This window comes from Mus caroli, chromosome 12, assembly GCF_900094665.2.
Source record: "Mus caroli chromosome 12, CAROLI_EIJ_v1.1, whole genome shotgun sequence".
Classification (NCBI taxonomy): Eukaryota; Metazoa; Chordata; class Mammalia; order Rodentia; family Muridae; genus Mus; species Mus caroli.
In genome coordinates, this window is record NC_034581.1 from 75,557,191 (window position 1) to 75,583,368 (window position 26,178).

Sequence of the window (26,178 nt, forward strand, 5' to 3'; positions counted from 1 at the left end):
CCTCCCCTCCCCTCCCCTCCTTTCCTTCCTTCCTTTTCTTTCTAATAAACCACTCAGTCCATTAGTGGTATCTGTGTGAGCATGAGTAACCACACCTCTGAAGAAAATTGACAACCCCCCCCCAGCACTAATTAATTGCCAATGGCTCCTCCTCTAGGGCTGGAGCCTCAGGAACTCCTCCACCACCTTGCTGGAATTATTGACTGGCTTGATCTTATGCAGAGAACAACAGCTTTTGTAAGTTCGTCAGTGTGCCGGCTGTGTCATGTTCAGATGACGGCATTTGGCAGTACTGCTCCCCATCCTTACAGTCTCTCTTATATTCTTTCCACCCCTCTTCCACGGTGTTTTCTGAATCTTGTGGTGGTTGCTATGAATGTCCCCTTTAGGGAAGAGTGCTCAACAGTCACTTATTCTCAGCAGTTGATCAATTATGAGTCTCTGCCTTGACTGATGCCCTCTGCAAAAAGAAATGTCTCTGATCCAGGTTAGAGGATCTATGGGTATTAAGATAACCATCTGGAAGAAAAACTGTCTTTTTTTTCTTTTTTTCCATTTTATTTACTTAAAAAATTATTCACCCAAAATTTGAATCATCAGGAACAATAGAAAAGCAATATGAAGTATAAACAAGAGAAGCAGTGGTGTACAGCACAATGACACTTAGGTGACAGGGATAATTTGAGGTTCCATACCCACAATGACTTTTTATTCACCTTCTATGAGTCAGATATGTAGTGTCTTTAGCACTTGGGTCTTGCCAACAGTTCTAGAGCATAATCAAGAGCATTGGCAATAATCTGTGACTTTAGGAGGTGTATTGCTTTATTGTCCAACAACTCCAAAAAAGGCGACTTATTTCTGGCACTGGGATTTGTATTTGTTAGTCTATGAGGACTAGCAGAGGCATTGTTGCAATGTTATAGGTAAGTTTATTTATATTATATTTGGAAAAACTGTCTTTTAAGCAAGACAATAATAGTAGATTTCCCTCTTAGGGTTTATGTTCTCCCACACCATGGGATCTGACCTTTTTTTCCCCCATATTAGTTATGAACTCCCTTCTGTGAAGTAGGCCTCAAATCCAACCAGGAAGTAGTTGGCGATCCTCTGAACCACCATGCCACTACTGCACCAGCACACCTCTGCTGGCATGCTGTAGCGCACAGGGCTCACTATTGGGTAAGTCTGTTGATGGCTTTTCTCCCTAAGTGGACTACACACCAGCTTTCAGCACCAGGAAAGCCACCTGACAGGGAGGAAGTTTCTAGGTCAGTTCCAGCTTGACTTCTCCGTTTTCTACAATAAAAAATTTCAGCAGCCAGCAGAGTAGTTTTTTTTTTTTTTTTTAGGAAAAAGATAATAATATATGTTATTCTATAACCTTTCTTATATTGTCAGCTTAGTTATAGCTAAGTTACTTATGAACTTACCTATTTAAAAAACTTGCTACATTTTATCCCATTATATAAAGGAATGTATCACAAATCCTGGAAAATGGAGAACCAAATTTTAAAAAGCAAAAGAAGGTCTATCCATCCAGTTTTGATGAGTAACCAAGAGGAATGGCTGTAGCCTGGGTTGTTTTGGGGCACTCTGAGGTCTCCATGACCAATAACTCACAGGGGAGTATCCCGTGAGTAGCACTGAGATTTTCATTAAAAATCCAGGTTTTCAGAGAGAAAGCATTGTCTGCCTGTGCAGGGTATCTTAGTTCAAACTCCTAATATGTGTGACATTGGTTTACAAAGAAGTGGGTTTCCATAAGGCTCTTTTCTACATTTTAGTTTTGGTTAATCCTAATACTTCCTCATCTCTCCTCCTTCTACCCCCTACCCCATCCCTGCCTAAGCCCTTAGCTCCCAGTGTTTCTCTTCCAACTGCTTTAAAAATATTTAATTTTGTGTGTGTCAGTGTTTTGCCTGCATGTAAGTGTACTGTGTACATGCCTGCTGCCCTCAGAAGCTAAAAGAGGGCGCTGGATCCCTTGAACTGGTTTTAAGCACCAGTGCAAATCTTCAAGAGGTGCTGGGAACTGAACCACGTCCTCTACAGGAGCAGCCAGTGCTTGTCACTGCTGAGCACTCCGCCAGCCCCAATTACTTTCACCACACAAAATTTCCATGATCTCTTCCTTGTCTTAAGGCAAATTCCCTTGGCCCCTTCTCAGGGCCCTTTCTAGTTTTCTGACCTCTACAGACCCTCTAGGTTAAACACATGAATCTTAAGTATTCAAAGCTAGCATCGACATGAAAACATGCAGCATTTGGCTTTCTTGGCTTAGATTACCACACTTAGTATACTACTTTCAATTTCCACACATTTCCCTGTTGATCCAACTCTTCTTAATGGCAGAATGAAATTCTATTTTGTATATCTCATTGTGTATATGTACTACCTGTGTATTGTCCATCCATTAGCTGATGAACATCTAGGCTGGTTCCATTTCAGCTGTTGACAATTGTCAGCAGAGAAGGAATAGACATGGTTGTACAACTATCTCTTAGTGGGCCTTAAATTTCTTTGGGTATATGCAGGAGTGGTGTAGCTGGGTCATGTGGTAGTTGAATTTTTATCTTTAAGATAACTTCTACACTAACTTTTATGGTGGCTGTACCAGTGTACACTCCTACCATCAGTGGATAATGGTTCTCTTATCCCCACATCCTTGTCAGCAGCATTCTTGATGATAGCCATTCTGACTGGACAAGATGGAATCTTCACACAGTTTTAATGTGCATTTCCCTGATGGCTAATGATATCAAATACTTTCTGAAGTGTTGGCTGTCGGTTGCATTTCTTCTTTGGGAACAGGCTGTTTAGTCCAACAGACCACTAGAAAGTGGAAGAAGACTGAGTTGTTTGTTTTATTAATGCTTAATTTTGTGAGCTCTTTGTATAGGGTAGCTACTAAGCCTCTGTTGGATAAGAAGCTGACTGAAACATTCCCCCATTCTGGAGGCTGCCTCTTCATATGATTAATTACTTCCTTTGCTATATAGAAGTGTTTTATTTTCATGAGATCCCATTTGCTGATTATGAATTTTTTTCTGGGCTATTGGGGTCCTATTTGAAAAGTCCTCACCTAGGCCTATATCTTGAAATGTATTCCCTACTTTTTCTTCTAGAAGTTTTTGTGCAGACTGAGAGGTAAGAATCTAGTTTAATTCTTTTAAAGGTCTATATCCAGTTTTCTTAGAACCATTTGTTGGAAGACACTGTCTTTTCTCTGACGTATGTTTTTTGAAATCTATGCTGAAAGTCAAATGGCTGTAATTGCATGGCCCTGTACTTGGGTCCTCTTTCTATTTTATTTATCTCTGTGGGTTTTGTGTCACTACCATGCTGTTTTTATTACCATGGCTCTGTAGTATAAATTGAAATCAGGTATGGTGAATCCTCCTGCAGTATTATTTTGAACAGCATTGCATTGACTTTCTGGGATCTTTTATGTTTTCAGGGTTAGGGTTAGGGTTAGGGTTAGGGTTAGGGTTAGGGTTAGGGTTAGGGTTAGGGTTAGGGTTAGGGTTAGGGTTAGGTTAAGAACTTGCCAAGAGTGAAGAAGTGCACTTGAATTTTGATTGGATTGCATTGGATACGTATCTGGCTTTTGATTGGATGGCCATTTCCACAGTATTGATGCTTCTTGTACATGAACATGAGAAGTCTTCTTCCCTTCTAGTGTCTTCCTCAATTTCTTCAGTGTTTTAAAAGTTTCACTGTAGAGATATTTTTATCTTTGGTTAGGTTTTATTCATAGTTATCTTTTAAAGACTGTTACAAATGGAATTATTTCCCTATTTCTTTCTTAGTGTTTTTGTCATTGGTATAAAGGAAAGCTACTGTTTTTTGCATATTAATTTTTTCATCCTGATATTTGGTTGAGCTGTTTATCAGCTCTTAGAGTTTTTTGGCTGAATCTTTAGGATATCTCAAGTATAGGATCACATCTTCATCATCTGTTTGGACCTCTTCCTGTCTTATCTATATCTCTATGTTTGTTTCTCTTGTCCTGTCGTTCTAGCTGAGACTCCAGTACTGTATTGAATAAGATCAAAGATAGTCTTGTTTCTGATTTTAGTGGACATGCTTTGAGTTTTGTTTATTTAATATAAAGTTGACATTTGGTTTGCCACATATAGTTTTTATTATGTTGGATATATTCCTTCTATTCTGAGTTTCTTCAGGACTTTAACATGAAGTGATTTTAGATTTTGTCAGAAGTTTCTTCCATGTTTATTGAAATGATCATGTGGTATCCATCTTTGAGTTTATTTATGTAACATAACATTTATTGACATTCTCTCTATCCAAATCATGTTTGCATCTCTAGAATAAAGCCAATTGATCATGATGAAAAATCTTAGTTTCAGGCATTTTGTTGAGAATTTTTGCATCTATGTTCATCAGGAAAATTGTAAATTTTCTTTTTTTTTACTTTATCTTTTTACTTTGTATCAGGGCAACACTAGCTTTCTAAAAAGAGTTTAGTAGTTTTTCCTCCTTTCCAATGTCACACAATAGTGTGATGTGTATTGGCATTAATTCTATGAGGGTCTGGAACTCTCCAACAGTGAGTCCATCTGGGCCGGGGCTTCTTTGGTTGTTTCAATCTCATTTAATATTATAGCTCTGTTAAAACTGTCACATCGGGCTGGAGAGATGGCTCAGTGGTTAAGAGCACTGTCTGCTCTTCTGAAGGTCCCGAGTTCAAATCCCAGCAACCACATGGTGGCTTACAACCATCCATAATGAGATCTGACACCCTTTTCTGGTGTGTCTAAAGACAGCTACAGTGTACTAAGATATAATTATAAATAAGTCTTTAAAAAAAAACAGAAAGAAAAAAAACTGTCACATCATCTTTGTTTCATTTGTTATTTAATAGGCATCTAGAAATTAATCTATCTTTTCTTAGATTTTTCCACTTTCATGGAATATGTTTTTAAGGCAAGGTCTAATGATTTTCTGAGTTTCAGTGGTAACTGTTGTAATGGTTCCCATCTCATCTTTAATTTTATTACTTTGAGTCTTTTCTCTTTTCTACTTAGTTTGGCTAAGAGTTTGTTAATATTTTTTATATTTTCAGAGAATGAATGTTATATCACTGATTCTTTGGGTTTTTCTTTGCTTTGTTTGTTATCATTTCGTTGAATTCTGCCCCAATCTTAATGAATTCTTTCTACCTATTGATTTTGTAATTTGGGACACTTCTGATCCACGACTGTAAGGAAGGCATTCCATATCTGGCACTGAGTTTTCTATTTGTCAACCTATGACCTTTGCAATGCATTTTGTATGGGGCCATTCCAATGAAAATGTATTGATTAATATATTAAATATATAATTATATATATGTATGAAGCTTATACAATAGCATATAATACAATATAGTTGTATTATATAATACAACAGAAACAGTGGCTTTCTCAAGCATACTTAAGGTTCATATTTAAGCCCCCTCTCCTTTACTTTCTTTTTTCCCTTAGTATCACTTGTGGTGTACTATCTCTATTTCCTTAAGATCTTTCTTTCCCTTATCCAACCTTCCTAATGCTATGACCCTTTAATACAGTTTTTCATGTTGTGGTTACCACCAACTATAACATGAATTTGCTGCTATTTCATAACTATAATTTTAGTAATTATAAATGATAATGTAAATATCTGCTTAGCAACCCTGTGGGAATTGAGACCTACAGGCTGAGGGCCACTGTTCTAGGTATAAAGAGGGTCTTCATGGATAGCTAATGGCTGAGTGGCCATATTGAACCCCTGATTTCTTCCTTCCTTCCTTCCTTCCTTCCTTCCTTCCTTCCTTCCTTCCTTCCTTCCTTCCTTCCTTCCTTTCTCTCTCTCTCTCTCTCTCTCTCTCTCTCTCTCTCTCTCTCTCTCTCTCTCTCTCTTTCTTTCTTTCTTTCTTTCTTTCTTGTTTTTTTTTTGAGACAGAGTTTCTCTGTATAGCCCTGGCTGTCCTGGAACTCACTTTGTAGACCAGGCTGGCCTTGAACTCAGAAATCCACCTGTCTCTGCCTCCCAAGTGCTGGGATTAAAGGCGTGCGCCACCACGCCCCGCCCAACCCCTGATTTCTTAATGTAGGCCCTCAGAACTAAGAGCTTTCTTTATGGGCTGTTTTATTGTGTCCCTTGGATTTTGGTGCATTGTGGCTTCATTTTGATTCTAGGAATTTAAACAGTTTCTGCTTGATTTCTTCAAGGACCCATTCCTTGTTAAATAGTATGTTTTTTGGTTTCCATGAGCTTTTGTATGCTTGAAGGTTTTGGTTGTTATTAAGACTTGCTTTATGATCTATTTTAAAGAAAGTTCCTTGGGCTGCTAAGAAAAGTATGTAATCTTCAGTGTTCAGATGGAATGTTCTATAGATGTTTGCTAAGTCCATATGATCTCTGATGTCATTTAATTCATTTATTTCTCTTTTGTTATTGTTTGAAGACCTGTTAAGTGGAAAGGATTGGGGTATTGAAGTACCTACTATATTGCACTGGCATTAATTTGTGACAGCATGTAATAGTATTTATCTTATAAAATTGGGTGTACCTGTGTTCTGGACACATGTGTTTAGAATTGTAATGCCCTCTTGAGGGCTGTTCCCTTCATCAGTGCAACATGATTTTTTTTTTTAATTTTAAAAAGCCTTTTTTTAATGACACTTACCTGCTTTCTAGATCCTCTTGCTTGAAATATTTATCTTTTTACCTTAATGTGCTGTCTGTCTTTTGTAGTAGGATCTATTTCTTGGGGGCAACAAATATATGGTTAATTTTTTTTAACCATATCTATTAGTCTGTGTCTTTTGATTGGGGATTCAGGCTATTAATACTTACTATTATTATTTAACAGTGTGCATTGATTTCTGTTGTTTTGTTGATTTTGTAGTGTTTGTTTTTTGTCTCTTTGTCCCTTGCTTAGCTATTATTCTAGAGTGGCTGATTCTTTCTCATAGTCTCATGTATAGATTTGTTTATTATTTTACTCTGAGTCAATTAAGAATCTTATATGTAGAGCTGTATGAGTGTCATTAATTACTCTAATCTATTTTTTCTAATAATGGAAAGTTCTTAATTTTTCTTCAATTATGATAGATAGCTTTGCTGGGTATAATACACTGAGTCAGCTGTTGTCTTTCAGAACTTGAAATATATCATTCCAAGCCCTTCTTTCTTTTCAAGTTTCAGTGGAGTAGGTTGGAGCTATTTCTATGAGACTCCTCTGCTGCTTGGTACTTTTCTCTCACTGCTTCCTTTGTTCTGTATTTTAAGAGGCTTAATTATATATAATGAGAGGAGGTTCTTTTCTGGTCTTGCCTCATATCTAGATGGGAAACTCTTTTCTTCATTCTGAGAAATTTTGCTGAGATTCTTTTAAAGATGTTTTCTCTTCATTTAGAATGAGATTCTTCTTCTATGCTTATTGCTCATAGTCCTGGTCTTTTCAGAATGTTTCCCACAAGTGCCTTCTCATTGTCTTATGTTTTGTGTTTTTTCTACTTCCCCATTTTCAACCTTGCCTTTCATTTCAGATCAGGTAGTCTGCCCTTCTCTTGATCCATTCTGTTGCTGAGGCTTTCCAGGAAGCTTTAACTTTCACATTTTTTTCTTTTGGTGTTTTAGATACTTTTTTTTCTCATTGTTTCTCTTGTTGAATTCTTTTTAGGTCTTATGTGGCCTTCATGTTTTATTTAGCTTTTTGGATGTGTTCTTGATTAGGATCTTATTTTCTCCCTTTGGTTTCTTTACTAACAATAATGATTTTGAGTTTTCTATCTGAGGTTTTATTTATCTCATTCTTATTATATGCAATTACTACAGAATTAGTAATTTTTGAAAAGCTTTGTGCTTTTTGTGTTTCTTGTTTTACTGTGTTGGGATTTATATATTCAGGATTATTTAATTGCTTGGGTTTTAAAATTAGCTATATTCTTTCTTTTTAAAAAAGATTTATTTATTTAATATTTACTTATTTATTTTTTAGATGTGAGTACACTGTAGCTGTACAGATGGTTGTGACTCTTCATGTGGTTGTTGGGAATTGAATTTTTAGGACCTCTGCTCACTCTGGTCAACTCAACTTGCACAGTCCCTGTTTGCTCCGACCCAAAGATTTATTTATTATTATACATAAGTACACTGACTTCATAGCTGACTTCAGATGCACCAGACGAGTGCATTAGATCTCATTACGGGTGGTTGTGAGCCATCATGTGGTTGCTGGGATTTGAACTCAGGACCTTTGAAAGAGCAATCAGTGCTCTTACTTGCTGAGCCATCTTGCCAGCCCTCTATATTCTTTCAGTTGAAATTTTTGCATTGTTCACTTGGGACTTGAATTTGGTAGAATTGAAATTCAGAAAACAAGAATTTTCAGAATAAATCCAGAAAATTTCTGAATCCAAGGACTCAAGGTGCCAGCTGCAAATTCTATATTATTCCTTGAACAGAATAGTAACTGAGAACAACCATCATGGCTAGATATTATCTCTCTGCAAATGTAGTAACCAAAATTTGTTTATCCCATTGGAGGATAAATAACCAAGTGTAACAGCAAGGAAGATTCTCAGATTTTAGTTAATCAGATTAGCATTGCAATGGAAGTAAGATGTGTGAGAGTAGAGATTAAGTGCTAGGCTGGACCTGGAGCTGATTATGTACCCGGAATGGCATTGGATGGATGATCTTAGACTGCTGAACCTCTTGCATCCATATCAAGACTGGGGTGCTGGGACTACAGGCATTTGCCATCCCATCTACTTTATGGGGTGCTGGGTGCATGTTAGGCAGGAACTCCACCAGCCGAGGTACACACCCCCAGTCCAGACATGTGCTCTTCAAAGTATTTAACACGAGCATCTCAAATTGCTTTTAATGAATATTCAGCAGGGACGTGGCTGTTAGAGGCAATTATCAGGTGCAGTTGCAAGACATTAAAAGTTTTTGTGTTGATTATATTTGTAATATTGTTAAACATAAAAACCTTTCATTATGCTTCTTCTAGGTGAAATGATGTGTTATATTTCCCATGCTTGAGCTCATCATTCCAGGAGCTATTTTTTTTTTTTTTGATAAGCTCTGGAGACTACTTTCCCCATTTTTCAATTTTAAGGGCATATATTGACTTTTTTTGAAAACAGAGATCCTTGAGTTATAGTTTCTTTTTGGTGATTACTTTATTCTGTAGTTGAAATCCCAGAGGGAAAAATCATGTGGCTTTTTGACACATGATCTTTAAAACACATAAGATATAACACTTGAGGACCTGGAGGTCTTCCCTGTTAGCACCCTTCATCTGCCCCCACTGTACAGAGCCTTCTTCCTAGAGATCTGTTGCAGGACAGGCTCATTCCAGGAGTGCTTCACTTCACCAAGTGATCTTCCATCTGCCAGACTCTTATCAACTATTGGAGGTATTAATTCATCACACGGACCATAAACCTTTATTCACCTGGTTGATTAAACATTGGGAGTATGGAATGACTAGCCCTCTTATGGAAAGGATTTGTCTAATCTAATTTTAAAAAGATGTGTATGAATATTTTGTTCACACATTTGTTTATGCATCATGTCTATGCCTGGTGCCCATGAAGTTCAGAAGACGGTGTTGGTTGCTTTAGAAACAAGGTTATGGATGGATGAGAGAAGCCATTTGGGTGCTGGGAAGTAAATCTGGGCTCTCTGAAAGAACAAGTGCTTTTAATGGCTGAGCCATCTCTCCAGCCCCAATTATCCAAACGATGATGAGCCTAGAAGTCTTAGGAATCTGGAGGCAATGGTCTTTAGTCTCTATGTGGAGAGATCTTGCAAAGAGTAACATTGAGGATTTCTCCTCAGACCATGCATAGCACCGATGTAGCTATAGTGCTGAGAATGGAGTGTGTCTGTGTGCTGGCTTGTCTTCTCTAGCCTCATGTGGATTCTATGGCCCAGACAAAAACAGTTGTTAAAAGTATGTGATACTCTGAGCCTTCTGGACAAACTTCTGTCTGTCTCTGTCTCTGTTTCTGTCTCACTGCCTCTGTCTCTTTGTTTCTGCCTCTCTGTGTGTCTTTTCATGCCCTCCCTTCATCTCTTTGCCTTCCTTCTCATCCCCATTCCCTCCATCACACTGTTAAATTCAAATCTATCCTTTACTTTTAAATGGTATAAATGTAAGTGGACCCAGTTTTAAGTAAGTTGTTGCTTTTCTTTTTGGCAATAAGCAAGTTGTAATGGTTATAATTAGAACACTTATGGTTAAGGCCTCTTAGCTTGTTTTAAATGTGTGTGTGTTTGCTATTGCTTTTGTTCCAAGAAACCCAGTGTTACACATGGATAATATATACATATGTACATTGTAGATGTTGCTAAACAAATGTTAGTTATCCCCCAGGTTTAGTGCTCAAATTGATGAGCTGTAATTTAAAAGACTTGGGCTAGTCTAGAAGTTGGCAAACTGGTCTGTGGTTTCTTTTCCTATTATTGTTCTTTTAACAAAGCTCTACTGAGACATGGTTTGCACACTATAAAATTTATCTCTTCAAAACACACAATTGAGTGATTTTAGTGCACTCACAGGGTTGCACAACCATTACCACTGACTAATGTCTGAGCATTTCATTACCCAAGAAGAAAATCCAATGCCCATTAACAGCCACTCCTTGCAAGAGCCCTCCCCTCAGCCCTTGACAGCACTAATTTACCTTAGATTGCTATGATTTGTATATTTTGGACAATTCATATTATGTGTGGTCTTTTGTGATTGGGTTCTTTTAATCACCACATTTTTAAAAGATTCATCCACGCTGTAGCATGAGCTGAGTCTTTATTCTTTTTTTTACTGTCTGACAATAGTCAGTCTTATGACTGTACCACATTTTCTTTATTCATTCACCGGTGCATAAACATTTGAGTAGCTTTGGCTTTTGGGGGTTATAAATAACACTATTGTGTACATTGGCATGCATGTTTATGTGATGTGGGCCCTTAGTAATCTGAGTACATACGTAAAAATAGAATTGTTGGGTCATTATTCACTTCCTCATGTTTGTGCTGTTGAGGAATCACCAGGCAGTTTTCTATGGTGGTCACGCCACACCACATTCGGTACCAACAACACATGAAGATTTCAACTTTTTCACTTCTTTAGCTATACTTGATATCCTCACCCTTCTTTATGGCTCAAGGTCGATTTCCCCCTAAGAACTAGTGATGAGCCTCTTCAGTTTTATATAATGTCTGTTCAGTGCCTTCCCCGATTGTCTGTCCAGTTGTCTTTTTAGTATTGAGTTGAAAGTTATTTATATATTCTATGGATAAAACATAAGTTTAATTGATTGCCCTCCTTCCCTTACTCCCTCTCTCCTTCCCATCCTCTCTCCTTCCTTCCCTCCCTCCCTTACTCCCTCTATCCCTCCCTCCTTCCCTTCTTTTCAGCTTATGCTTTTGTTGTCATACTATGAGACCATTTCCTAATCCAAGGTAACAAATATTTATTATTCCATTTTCCTCTATGCGTTTTATGACTTCAGCTTTTACATTTAGGTCTCTGATCTCTTCTAAGTTAGTTTGTGTATGAGAGGTGGGATCAAGCTTCACTCTTCTGCGTATGCAAGTTCAGAAACCGCAGGATTACCTAATGAGAAGATTGTTATTCTCCCTTTAGTTATCTTGGTGTCCTTGTCAAACATCAGTTGACCACAGATGTGAGGCCTTATTTCTGGCTTCTGGCTTCTGGCTTCTATTTTGATCTTCATGATTAGTGTTGTGTCACCTGTGGTGACCTTTGGAGCATTCTTCTTCCTTTTCCAGTGAGTGTGAGGTGAGTGTTCTACACCATGTGTAGGATTGATGCCAACTCCTCACCCCAGGGCTGTGCATCTGGGGTGGAGAATGCTCTGAAACTTGTAGCCTGTACTGTGGTACAAGATCCTGTGGTAATACCAGTGTTCTTGGGTTAGTACTTCCAAGGGAAGCAGAGAGAGAGAGAGAGAGAGAGAGAGAGAGAGAGAGAGAGAGAGAGAGAGAGAGGCAAATTAGGGTAGGAGACACCAACTTTGATACAACTTGTGTATCTTTAAGAGTTCTCAGTCTTGCTTGGCTAATTATTTCTTCTTTGAATCTACTAGCAGAGAAGACATTTCTATTTAAATTAGTGTTGGTTACAGCAAGCCTTGGTGCCTTCCAGGGGCATTGTGTTGGCTAGTTTAATGTCAACCCAACATAAGCTAGTGCCATTTGGGAAGAGAGAATGTCAATGATAAAATGTCCTTTTCACATTAGCCTTTGACAAGAACAAGTCTATGGTTTATTTTCTTGATTGATTATTGATGTGGGAGGACCTAGCTCTCTATGAGGTGATGTTACCTTTCAGTGGCTAGTCCTGGGTGCTCTAAGAAAGCAGGTTGAGCAAGTCATGAGCACAGTCCAGTAAACAGCACTCCTCTATGACTTCTGCCTTAGTTCCTATCTTTAGTTTCCTGCCTTGAGTATGTACTTTGACTTCCCTTGGTGATGGAGTGGGACCTGAGTTATCAGTTGATTTTGGTCATGGAATTTCATCACAGCAATAGAAGCTAACTAAGAGAGACATGTTGCAGCTTATCCAGGTAGAACTTGGGTCTTGTGGAGGTTCTTCTCCCTACACTGGCATATATTCTGCTCATTAAAGTTCTCAGCACATGGAGATGGGAAGATGCCAAAGCTGGAGGCTTGGTGAGAAGCAGGAGCAGCCAGCTTTCTGAAGGCAGTCTACACTAAAGTCTAGGTGGTGCCTACCTTGTAGTTAGTAAGTCATCTAAGTTACATACTTACAGGGGGCAAACTATTAACATTTATAAGTGGTAACAGAAACACCAGGGGCTTGTCCAGCCTTTCACATGGGTAGAAGCTCCCATCCTCATCTTTTCACTGGATAACTGGAACCTCTGGTCATCTGTCAGAGTGGGGTTGTGCACAGAGATCAGGGAGATGGGGTATATGTTATGCTTGGAGTACAGTGTCCACTTTTTTCCCTGTGGGATCTGCCTGCTCTAACCTCTGCTTTGTTCTCTTCCTCAAACCTGGCTGATCTCCCACTAAATGGCTATGATGCATCCTCTTTCATATTAGCAAGCAGTCAGGGTTTAGGTGTTCTCTGCCTGACATCAGAACTCCCCAACGTTATTGGGGATTTCTTTTCTGTCCCTTGTCTACTGTGCAAGCAAAAGCATGCAGCTCTGGGAGGTATCTGCAGCTGTTCTTCTGTAGGAGTCTGTACCTGGGAGCAAGGGGAAGATGGAAGCTGCTATTCTAGCCTCATGCTGCTTGTATGGGAGCCAAGGCTCTGCAATGGTAGTCTGTAGCCACTCTATGCCTTTTTCAGACTGCAGAAACCATCATCAGTGGTAGTACCATTTTCTTGCTCTTATTGCATTTACACTGTGCCAGACTATTTTATATGCCTATTGTATTAACTTATTTCATCCTCACTACAACCTATGAGGTAGGCACTTTTATAGTCCTGTTTTATAGTCATGAAGTCTAACTAACACTCAGAGAAGCTATGTAGCTTAGGGTCTTACAGCCTGCAAATGGTAGAGTGAGTATTTCAATAGAAGCAGCCTGGATCCAGACATGAGTCCACACTGCTTGCACAATGTGGCCAAACTAGGGCACACCCCAGAGCACAGCTCAGGTAAGTAAGGCCACAAAATCATGTCATATGAGGGATACTCAGTGAGACCAGAGACGTTTACTACAGAGGTGATAAGAACCAAGAATGAACAGAAAAGAGATGGACAAAGGGATATATGAGAGACAGTCACACCTTAGTAAATGAGAATAGCCTTTAGTATGCCCATATCTATCTATCTATCTATCTATCTATCTATCTATCTATCTATCTATCTATCTATCTATCTATCTATCTATCTAATCTACCCATCTATTAATCATATTAATATTCTGACTCAAAATAGGGGAAAACTTTTTGTAGGCTGAGAAATTCACAGAAGGGGAATCAGACTCAGAAGTTCTTACCTTCTTATCCTGGGACTTGGACAAGTAGAGATTCCATGAATACCCCACAGGTATACCACCAGCTACCATCAGAGGCTGAGAAAAGGTGTTAAATTGATGACCTCAGAGGAACCATATGTCAAGTCTTAGGGTTTTGTGAGATAGTAGCTAACATTCATTGAGGTGGATAGATAAACACAGAGTAGGCCAACAGTCAGTATTTGTTCAAGAGAGTTCTGGGTAGAGCCATTGTCTCTCACACTCACATCCATTCAGGGCTATTTCTGCTTTACTCTGACTTCATGTAATATGCTAAGACAGGCGACCCTATAGATTGGCAAACTCTCTTGCAAAATGCATGGAATTGGACTTTTTTTTTCCTTTTAAAAAAGAGAAAGGTCAGAAACATAGGTATGAGGTGGGAAGGCAGGAAAGTTTAATTAAAAGTCAAGGCAGTCATGAGAATAATGAAAGAGCACTTGCAGTTCACCTTTGACCTCTCACCAGCCAGGTCCTTCAGTTCTGACCTATACAAAGGCCCTACATACACAAGACATACAAGAGACTTTCTTTTTTTTTTTTTTCGTTGTTGTTGTTATTTTGGAAATATACAGACTTTTAAAAAAATATTTCTCTGCTATAAAGCAACAGAATTTAAATGAGTCAAGGGTGTTCTATTGGCCATTTATAAAACATAGACTGTTCTGGGTACCACATGGAGAAGCAAGACCAAAAAGTATGGGGTCTTGTGGGCCCTTGAATGCCCAGTGTGTATTTTTAGCATATCTTTACATGTGTGCTGGAGAGATGTATTCAAACTTTTTGGAAAATGTACCTAAAAAGATTCTTCATCATGGAGCAGGAAGAGTGTTCTCGACAGCTTCAATCAAGTATTCGTTATCAATCTAGACCCGTCTTTTCTAAGCGGCAGGGGCCCAGTGTACAGCAGTTTGTTGAATTCTGGTTCTTGTCAGAGAAAGGAGTCTGCAGAAGGGTTTTCTCTCTCTCCCACTGGTCTCCATCAATTTCTCTATTCTGTTTATAATTGCCAGGCAGCCATCCACCTTCTGCCTGGTTGTCACCTGCTGCAGGAAGTTTTATTTCTTCAATGACAAAACTAATAATGTACGTTGAGCTGCTCTCAAGTTGCCTTCACAGGGAAGCCCTTTGTGTTGATCCAAGAGCTCTCTCTGTTTATGATTTCTAGTACACAACTCCATTTCTGTCTATGGGACATATAGAATCCAAAGAAATCCCACTTTCTACCAAAATAGTTGAAGATGGGCACCATTATATCATGTGACATTAGCCAACAAATATTTCTGTTGGCCCTGGAACAAGTCCTTAATTCCATCATCCATTCCCATGCTGGAGGGATTTATGTCTCTTTCCTCATGTTCTATTTCCTCTGGGTCCCATCTGCCACAGCCCTTTCTGATAAAGCACCCTCCCCCAAACTAGACACAGGGTTTTAGATATGCTTAGAGACCTGGGGATGAGCGGGGTTCTCTCTTGTTCTAACTAACGTCACGTGGACGGCCTTGATATATCATCAACTCACTTAAAACATGGTCAAGAAGGACTCCCATGATCGGAAGGATTTGAGAATCATCCCCTTCTCTTAAACCCCAGTGAATGATGTAAATGGTCTACAAGGGAGATTCCTCATTCCCCAGCAGACAATCCTCCCTGGACTTGGCATAGAGTCGGGAATAATGTCTACAGTCAAGGTGTGTCTTCCCTGCCAAAGGAAAGGGAAAAGAACAAGGCCCACATGGGCCAAGCACATCCCCAATGCTGACTAGGTGCTCTATATGCTCTGCTTGATTTTGTCTTTTTGGTGACCTACTAGGTGCTGCCTTGTTTGATAGATGGGTTCAGAGAGTAAAGTGCTAAGTGATTTGGATCAGCAGACAGATTAAAAGAAAAAGCAGTCACATTTCCACTGCCAGAAGTGAGCTGGGAAACTTTCACACATTTTCCTGTATTCAGTTCAGCTCTTACCTAGTGGAGGTAGAAGAAAATGGGCACGTTCCAGAGGGAGTAGGTACAGGATCCCCAGGGACGTGGGCATGCGTTAAGAATCAGGGTAGCCTCAGTCCTGTGAAGGCTTGATGCTCCAGTATAGGGTAATGCCAGGGTGGGGAGGCAGGAGTGAGTAGGTGGGTGGGGAAGCCCCCTCATAGAAGCAGGGTAATGGGGGGTGGGATAGGGGTTTGCAGAGGGGAAACTGGGAAAGGGGATAACATTTGAAATGTAAACAAATAAAATATCCAATTAAAAAAAAAGAATCAGACCAACAGCAAAGGACCCTCTGGAAGGTGAAGCCCGCCCTTCTGAGAAGCTTCTAAGGAAAGAGCTGGTGGCCAGTGAGTATGTGTGCTGGCTAGTTTTATGCTACCTTGACACAAACTATAGTCATTAGAGAGGAGAAAACCTCAACTGAGAAATTATCTTGGTAAGATTGAGCTATAGGCATGTCTACAGGACATTTTCTTAGTTAGTGATTGACAAAGGAGGGGAAAGTGCATTGTGGGTAGTGTCAATGATGGGCTGGTGGCTTTGGGTTCTAGAAGAAAGCCAGCTGAGCAGGCCATGAGGAGCAAGTCAGTAAGCTGTTCTCTTCCATGGTCTCTACGCCAGCTCCTGCCTTCAGGTTCCTGCCCTGTTTGTGTCTCCACCTTGGCTTCTTCCCTCAGTGGACTGTGGCTTGGGATATGTGAGCTAAATAAACTCTTTCCTCCCCCAAGTTGCCTTTGGGCATAGTGTTTTATCAAAGCAACATTAACTCTAATTCTAACATCTTAAAAGCCCCAAGATAATATCAAACCCTCCAGAAAAGCTCTCTCATCCATACTGGAGGGAAAGGTTCTTCTCTAGGTGTCCATTCCATGAGAATAATTGCTTCCATCTGTCTCCCACCAAAAAAAAAAAAAAAAAAAAAACCAGGGGGAAAAAAAACCCAGAAAAAAAAAGATCCTGGTCCCTCAGACATCAGTATCTATAAACTCCCCTTTCCCTTGCCCCCTAGACTGCACATATCTTCCTTTATCTTTTGCTCTCAGTCCCTCGCCCCCTAGACTGTACATATCTTCCTTTATCTTTTGCTCTCAGTTTTCTCACTTGTGAAATGTGTGGGTTAGAGTGGTGACCTCTAAGGTTTGTTTTGTTTGTTTCCTGTTTGTTTAGTTTTTGTTTTTCCCCAGTCCTGTGCTTTCTGAAATGCTATGAAGATTGGGCTATCAGGATTCTAATTCCCTGGGGAGTTACTAACTAGTTGTGAATTTTGCATAACTAATTCTCCCATGAAGGATTTTCCAAGAGGGTAACTTTGAAGTCCAAATGTGGTAATGCAGAGACCACTGGGGACTGAAAAGCTGTTGTCAAAGTAGAAGGTGGTATTTTCCATTTGGGGCTTGGCACCCGTGGGTGATGGTTGCCATCTGCCTCTCTGTTTTTCTCCACTCCCTCCTCCCACTTGTCCCCCGTGAGCTGGTGTTTTCTCTACCCACTGGTCACTCATTTGCCTTTGTTGAAAGTGCTGGCCTCCCACACACTCACTGGGTGGTCAGGAGTCGGACTAATGTTGATGATTAGGAGGCTTAAAATAATTTCAAATTTGTCTTAATTTGGATGGAAATTGAACTGCAGTATACCCCTGGCCTGTTTATGTAAAAATACTTTTTGCCAATGATATTAAAGCACATGAGTCAGAGATGGAAGTTATTTATCTAGGAACACAATGTTTTAAAGTGGCTGGAGGGACACCAGTTATGCCCAACAAGACCACGACAGTAGTAGCAGAAAATAGCCTTATTTTGGATGTTGTGCTCTTTATCTCCAAAAGAGGGCCCTCCAGTTGACATTCCAGTTTCTGGAGGCTGCTCTAGAGTTGGGTAGGAGTTGTTTTTCCTGACCTGGGTCTACTTTGTGGAACTGGGACAACCCGGAGTTTTGACAACAGTAAGACAAAATGTCAGAAATGGCCCCTTGCCTCGTCAATTCCTCTTGTCCTGGGCAGCTTCTATTGGCTAAAGGCCAGGACTTGATCAGTTCGATTCTCAAGAAACAGACAGTATTTATTATTAAGTTAAATCATAAGTTTGCAAGGGGAGCTAAACTAGTCACACTCTGTGCTTTGGGTATAGCTAAGACATCAGCTTCACAGAATTTATATCTGACTGCTTTCCTGCCAGGGGCTGTGTTCCTCTGGACCAGGATTCTAACTTCCTGGGCTGTTACTAATAGTTGAAATTTTTACACAAATAATTCATTTATAAAGGACTTGCTAAGAGGGTAACTCAATGTCTTACAATTCTTCCTATATAAAATAAACTTCCTTTCTCTGCCTAAATATTCTCAAAGGTTGCTGATTCTGGGCCATTTGTTTGTCACAGGCTGGTCAGAGAGCATGTTGTTCTGGCTCTCACCAGTTTGGTTCTGGCCTTTTAAAGTGAGCAAATGGTTTGTATATAATATAATATAATATAATATAATATAATATAATATAATATAACCAAGTTTTTTTTTTCTTTTTAGTGTGTATGTGTGCAGCATGTATGCCTGTTTGCTTGGATGTGTGTGAGTGCATGCGTGCCTCTGTTTGTGTGTGTGTGTGTGTGCGCGAGTGTGTGTGTATTTGATGTTTGTGTTGAGAGTCTTATTTGGTCACTTTCCACCTTGTTCATTGAGGCAGCATCTCTCAGTTGAACTCAGAGACCACTGATGCAACTCGTCTAATTAGCCAGTTTGTGCTGGAATTATCTGTCTCTGCTTTCAGAGTGCTTGAGTTAAAAGTGGGCTGCCTCCCGTCCCTCTACCTATGTATATGAGTTCTTGGGCTCAGACTCTGGTCTTCATACATGGCAAACACTTTAACCGCTGAGCCTTTTCAGGCTGAAACAGCTGAGTTCAACTGACCCTTACCTGCCGAAGTCAGTGCTCTATTCCACTCCCAACAACCAAGATAGGTATTCGTGTCATCTCCCCCCACACCCCTTTAAAATGAATTTGTCCTGGCCCTGGTATTCCCCTGTACCAGGGCATATAATCTTCGCAAGACCAAGGGCCTCTCCTCCCAATGATGGCCAACTAGGCCATCCTCTGCTACATATGCAACTAGAGACACAAGCCCTATTGTTGTTCCTCCTATAGGGTTGCAGACCTCTTCAGCTCCTTGGGTAATTTCTCTAGCTCCTTCACTGGGGGCCCTGTGTTCCATCCAATAGATGACTGTGAGCATCCACTTCTGTATTTGCCAGGCACTGGCATAGCCTTGGGGAGCCGGGCTGGGGGAGGGTATAGGGGACTTTCGGAGAGGAAACCAGGAAAGGGATAGCATTTTAAATGTAAATGAGAATATCTAATAAAAAATTTTTAAAAATGAATGCACATATCTGAGAACAGACCAATGGAACAGCTGCAGCCTACCTCTGTGTAGCTTCTTTTCTGTAAACATTGTGAAAAACATTCCAAGGCATCTTACAATCTCTCAGTTTGAGTCACGGGTGGTCTTCTTAGGGTTCCTTCTGCAGAGGTCTTCCCCAATCTGAGACCCTGCTGGGGTCCCTGTGCCCTCTTTTCCTCCCTCCTACCCCTTCTTTAAACATAGCTGCATCAGTTATGCCCAAGGCCTCGAAGATGGGGCAACAATTCCTCTTACCATTTGAGTTTTATGAAATTTGGTAGGAGCTGCCAGCCTGAAGGTTTTGTTGAGTGTCTTTTCCTTGTACTGTGGTTGGAAGCAAGATGAGAGCCTTGGGGAGAAAGAAGCTGTGTCTGGTTCTCTGGGCCTGGCTAGGGGCTGGGTGGCTGTGCCCTGCACCCACAGGGAGACAGTGGGCACACTGAGTGAGAATGTGGCCTTGGACCCCTGGGCCCTGAGGTCAGATTGTATTCCTGAAACAAAGCTCTGGGCTTTGCCTTTTACTCTTGTGTCCCATTCTGCCCTAGTAACCTTAGGCAGAACTCTTCAGCATACCCTAAGGAAAGGGCGTTTGAGCAGCTCAGTTCTCTGCAGCCTGCTTGGCCATAATGTCCCTGTTGCAACAGGCAGCATCTGGCCTGAGGCATAGTCTTGGTTATTGTCTGGTGCTCAGTCCTTATGTGACAGCCTCAGCAGCGGACTTCCAGGGCCCAGGACTGAGTCAGCTTGGCACCTCAGCCCCTGGGACGGTTCCCCAGAGGTGACCACTGGCCAAAGTGGAGAAAGCTGCCAGCCAGGTCTCATTAGTCCCATTAAAATGCTGCTCCTGGATGGGAATGAGCCCTGGGAAGCGTCCCCTGCAGGGCTTGTGTGATTTGCAGGGGAAGCCAAATTTCCAGAGGCCCTTTCCATACACACCTGTGGAGGTTACTAGAGGAGGTCTGGCTTGTGGGAAGACACCTGGCAGGTGTTGATATGACTGAGAACAATCACTGCTACAGCCGCTCCATCCTAGTCCTCACCACACGCCAGATGTGGGTCTGCCTTACCAGGGCCTTCCAGCTCAGACAGTTATTACTCATGCTGTTATAAAGAAGAGGCTCAAAGAACGAAGTAAGGTGCCTAACTGGCTAGACTAGCATGCAAACTCTGGCCTGTCTTGATGCCTTGCCATTCCGCTACTAGCCTCATTAGGAAGTAGTGCTACTAAATCTGGGCTGCTGCTGGTGGGTGAGCATCTGGGGTGTCATGGCTATAAGGTGAAGGAGTAGGGTGTGTCTCTGGGGTCTGTGCCCTAGGCAGTGTCCCTAAAGAGATGACAGCACTGAGTGTTCCGTTTGACAGCAGCCATGCTACTGGGAAAAACAAGAGACTATTTTATTCTACCTTGATGTCTGTGTACAGGCTCATGGTGAAACAACTTGCCTTGGGGTAAGCCAGAGTGTCTGATATCCACACAAGAGTACAATACTTTGCATGGTCTCTTTTGCCTTAGCAGTAACTGCTGGCTCCTACCCACACTGTCAGAAGACTATTTGCACTGTCTCTTTCTGCACCTCTCTGCTCAATTTGTATGCAATTACTGTCTGGCCTCAATTCCAATATGCCCTTGATCCCAAGAGGCACATTTTTTCCCCCCACGATTTACTATCTTTGCAGTTGGCACACAAGCCTTGTCATCGAGATGCACACTTAATGTGGTATGGCTCTTTAAATTGATGTTGCACTTCAGAGTTGATGGGAGAGCAGGAATGGAGGAAATGTGAGAACTCGTGCCTCTATTCAACCCATCAGTCACCTGCAATGGATTTCAGCATCACACTAGATTCTGGGTTCCCTGAAACAATTAGTTTGCAGTCCTTGAAGTTATAATCTGGAGTGGCAAGATGGACCTGGCCGCGGAAGAGCCCGAGCTCACTGGCTTGCCTTGGGAAGGCTTCTGAGTCTGGAGAAGGGTTGGAAGAAGCCGAGACTGGCTTCGAGGGGAAGTGCATCATGAAAGGAAGCAGAAGGTCTAGGTTGGGATAGGTGGTCTGATGAGCGCTGTGGACAAATGGGACGGTTGGAGCCAACAAAGTCCGCTCATGGGAAATGAGGCTGTATTTGGTAACATGAAAGGGTTCGTTGTGGCCAAAGTGAAGCGTGCATGTGGAGCCTGGGGTGTAAAAATGACACCGGAAAGGTGGGCAGGGACAGGTTGTTGGGGACCTTAAATATCATGGAAATTAGTTTAAATTTTATCTTGAGTCCAGAAGTGACTCACTGTGGGGGTATGACACAAGGGCATGTGTTTACTAATTCTGCAGAGAAAACAGATGGGGGCAAGGAAGGTGGGATGAAACAAGGTGGGTAGCTTAATGGCTATTGGAGGAGAAAGAGGAGCTCCTCTGGAAGAGTAAAAGAAAGCCTCACGTTAATTAGCCATTCCCAAACGGCTAGGTCTGACTTGGTAGGCTTGATGATCAGTGGTACAGCTGGGTTTCTAGTGGAGGATCCTGCATGCACAAGGGTGTGCTGTCCTTGACTTAAGGAGAGCTGGGCTCTCACTAGACAGGCTTATGTTGCTTATGAGAAAAATGTAGCACTTGTCTGTACTTGTTCAAGAAGGGCCCAGACGTTCCCACAGATACTTGCCAATTGAGTTCCCCATTAGACTACTTTACAGTTGGATGGGAGCATATGCCAGTTCTGATAATGGACGATGCATCACAGGGTAATCGCAGTGAACATCTCCCCATAGGATAGCAGATGTTAAGCCTTTGGAATCATAAGAAGCGTCATGACACAGGGGTCATGAAGCCAAGATGGTATTGATGCTGGCTCCACCGGACTGTTCTACCTGTGAGAGACATCCTGGAACAGATGTGAGAGAGGGAGGAGATTTTCTGATGTATGATTGACTGTGACCAAAGACTTACGATTCTCTTCCTTTTCCACTTCTCTGAACAGGTGCAGTGTCATACGTACACAGGGTATTGCTGGTGTGTCACCCCAGATGGCAAGCCCATCAGTGGTTCTTCCGTGCAGAATAAAACTCCTGTATGCTCAGGTACTGTAGGAAGGTGCGGGAGGAAGGAAAAGGGTTGGAGAGAGGCTTGTTGGTTGGACTCTGCATCTGCATCTTACAGGCAAGCCTTTAAAGGCTTGCTGTGGTAAACGAGCTCATTTTCATGTCAGAAGGGTTCCACTCTACGCTTGGTCTGTAGTCGGCTAGATGAAGAGTGTCCATTTGTGTCTACGTGTGCATGTTTTAGTTTGACTTTATGTTTCTGGTGCTGTGATCTTAAGCATTGGCTACAGCTCCTTAGAGCAGAGATGCCACACATCTAGGAGTTTGCTGTCATTTGCTGCCTGTAACGGATCTTGAAATGCATTATTGGTATCGATGTTGAAGCCATGTGAGAGTATAACACTAAAGACTTCAGTGATTGATTAGTGATGTCTGCCATGGACACAGGGAAGGAGGGTACTAGCTTTTCTGCCACATCTTTGCCATCTTTGAATATTGTAATAAATGACAATGAAAATCTTTTCTAACAGTAAACCTTATGCCTGTCTGCTCATCTGTAATGCCTGGGAGATTAAAAATACTCCAAGTCTTTAAGTTTCTCCTTGAATATTCTGATGAGTAGGTTCTAGATCTGGATTGAGCCCCAAGCCCCTTATTTTTATGAAGCTCTTCTGATAATTGGACAAGTTTGATAACAACCTATTAGGTTGATTACCCATAGCAAAGCTTACTTCTTGTACTCCCAACTTTATAGGCTTACAGTGTTTGTTGTTAGGTCAGTCTTGTGGGATTGTTTGTCATGGATTCACAGAGCCCCACACTTCACCCTCATTAGTAACTCCCTTAAGGTTGCCTCCTAAACAGCCAGTCTCATGTGTCCACTGTATATATGGATTGGATTTTTGCTTATTACCAATGTCAAGTGTAAGCAAAGTACAAAATGTTACACTGAAACCTAGCTCCAAAAGTCCATGTTAACTTTTCCCTGGGTTTTGCGTTTTTAAAATCAAAATTTTTTTCTCTTAAACAAAACAAAACAAACAAAAACAAAAACAAACCCCTAGCCCTTTGGTTTCAAAAGGAAAGTAAGTGGAAAGGGTACTAATGTCCGTAAGAATTCATGCTAGGATCAAAATTTACAGGCCAAAAGGGAAGTTTACTTTATTTGTGGTTTACACAGAAACTGGAAGCCTTAATTGGGTTAGTGTGAGGAGGGGGCAGGACTTGGGCCTCCTTGCAAGTGACCTGGAACACTCCATCTAAAGCAAACACATGCATTAGACACACGCCTCCTGCAGGATAAGATAACAGACTCCTCACACAACTTGTGTATGGAGAAGGAGTGTGATATGGGTTAGGAAAATCAGAATTCTCAGCTTTCTCTCATGGGCTGGATCTCCAGAGAGGTGTCTACCGAGTGGGCTTTCCCTGCACGTGTGGGATTGGCCTTCGAGGAGAGGGCAGGTGCCACAGAACCAGGCCTGGATGATGGGGACGTGTGGCATCCCAGAAGAAATGGGGCAAATGTTTGGCCAGAACACAGGCTGCCCCCTCCTTGAAGAACAGGCTGTGTCTAGAAAATTGTTTCCATGCCTCAGACTGTTTGGCCCATTTGGTACAATTGGGCCAACAATTTTCTACTTAATGCAGATGGAAAATCACCGATTTCCTGCCCTGACCAGCAAGGGATGTCAATCATTGCATTTTCAGTAAGAGGGGTTTCTTTTCAGTTGGCCCTAGTGATTGGATGTGGGTCAGAGCACAGAGCTGGTGAGATGAGAGTACGTGCAGGGGTGTGTAAGTGCGGGACAAGTATCGAGATGTTTGCACTACATGGATGTGGAGTTTTGTAAAATCTGGGTCAAGATTGGTTCCAGGGAACCTGGCAGTCATAGTTCAACTCAAAACAGTCTAGGTTATCAGTGACATTGATGTTAAACAAACCCTACTTGACATGCATATGCACACTAACTTTGTATATAGTATCCCCGGTGTGTATACAATACATATATACATGACCATTTGCTCATAACATCGGGCTTTGCCAAGTGTTTGATGGATGCCAACCACAGTGTCATCTGAGTCTTGTGCTTCTGTTTCCTCTCTTGCCCAAGGTCCAGTTACCGACAAGCCCTTGAGCCAGGGTAATTCAGGAAGAAAAGGTGAGTGGAGTTTTATGCTTTGTCTAAATGTTTGCTCCGAAAGCCAGAGTAAGCAGGGTTCTTAGGCGAGAGGGATGGAGTCTGGGGGCGGGGGGTAGCTAAACATGCCTCCCATTTCCAGTTTCTTCTCTGAAGCACCAGAGGTAAGGATGACTTAGATAGTGACGACTATCTTAGTGACTATCTTAGAGCTGTCATTGTTTCTGAGGAAGGACAGAGACCGTGTGGGACACAGAGTTGGGTAGAGACCACCCTTATGTGAGCCCTATGGATCTCTGCTCTCTGGGAAGTTCAGTTGGTCAACTACCAACCGAAGAAGACGACGAAGGCAGAACACTCACGTCTACCTTGGCTCTCCAGTTTGTAAGCTCCTCTGTGTCCTCCTGCCCCGACCTTTTCCATGATGTATCCAGAATCTCTTCCTGAAGGCCAGGATGATGTCATGGGTATGCAGCCAGTGCAGTCATCTTGACATTTCCAACCATGTTGCCTTGAGGCCAAGAGGATGGTGACGTGAACAGAGGCAAGATACAGGTCTAATGAGTGTCTGCTGCCAGGCCATTTTGTTCTTGAAGTATTACACAGTTTGTATGATGCTTTTGATTTGGCTGTTTTCCTGTTGTTGTTGTTTTTGTTGTTGTTTTTATTTTTGGTCTAAACCCAGAGCAACATTAACCAGCAAATTACATACTACCATTACAATTCAAGAGGTAGGAAGATAGATGCATGCATACATACATACATACATACATACATACATACATACATACATACTTCAGGAGAGTAAAGTTTCCCATTTTGAACTTATAATGACAGTATCTTCTGCCTGCTCCTTTTAACAAAGGGACCACATTTTTGTTTCAGTCTGGTTCTCTCATGTTATATAGCTGGTATTTGTCTGAATGCTGTAGTAGACTCTGAATGTGAGTTGGTCCCTGCAGTATCCTACTCGCTCCTTCTGGTTTGGAGGTCAATTTGAGGCTTACAACTAGGGCTCACAACTGCCAGCTCCTGGGGCAGCAGACACAGCGGCCTGGAAAGCAGCCACCTACCCATCTCATCACACACGTGGGCGCTGCCGAGCTTCTGTCCTCTCAGGCTGACTTTGAGGCTTCTCACCTCACCTAGGCTTTGGAAAGTGAGTGCTCATAAGAGTCCCTGGTGTGTGTATGTGTGGGAGGGGAGTACTGTGAGCAGCACAGAGGTCACCCAGTGCTACACACACAGCAACATGGAGACCAGGGCAGCCATTGGCTTCTGCCGCTGCATTGAGGGCCGGAGTTAAGGCTCAGAGAAGCTATTTCTGAGACATGGTTCCTCAAGAAGCAGGTGGTCTGAGCGTGGGCTGAAAACAGTGTGCCTACAGGGGCTTCTCTTTCTGAAGAAGGAAGGTGAGAAGAAGGGAGGAGATGCCTTTTCAAGTCCCTCTCCAGAGCTGGGGATGCGACCAGGAATGCCAGGATGGGAGAGCAGGGATGGGAGCGGGGATGTCTCTGTGACATCTGACTTCACCAGTGCTGTCCCTGGCAACGCGCCTGGAGGTTTGGGAATAGGGCCTGCTTTCATTCTGCTTAATGCTGCATATCAACGCT

The 26,178-nt window shown here is 41.8% G+C and overlaps 1 protein-coding gene across 2 annotated transcripts in view; it reads left to right on the forward strand.

Moving 5' to 3' along the window:
* Positions 1–26,178, forward strand: part of Smoc1 (SPARC related modular calcium binding 1) — a 157,257-nt gene that overhangs the window by 87,983 nt on the left and 43,096 nt on the right. For both annotated transcript variants that reach the window (XM_021179100.2, XM_021179101.1), the window contains exons 4-5: positions 22,364–22,463; positions 24,539–24,586. In XM_021179100.2, coding sequence (XP_021034759.1) covers positions 22,364–22,463; positions 24,539–24,586 — 148 coding nt within the window. The remainder of the gene's footprint in view (positions 1–22,363; positions 22,464–24,538; positions 24,587–26,178) is intronic.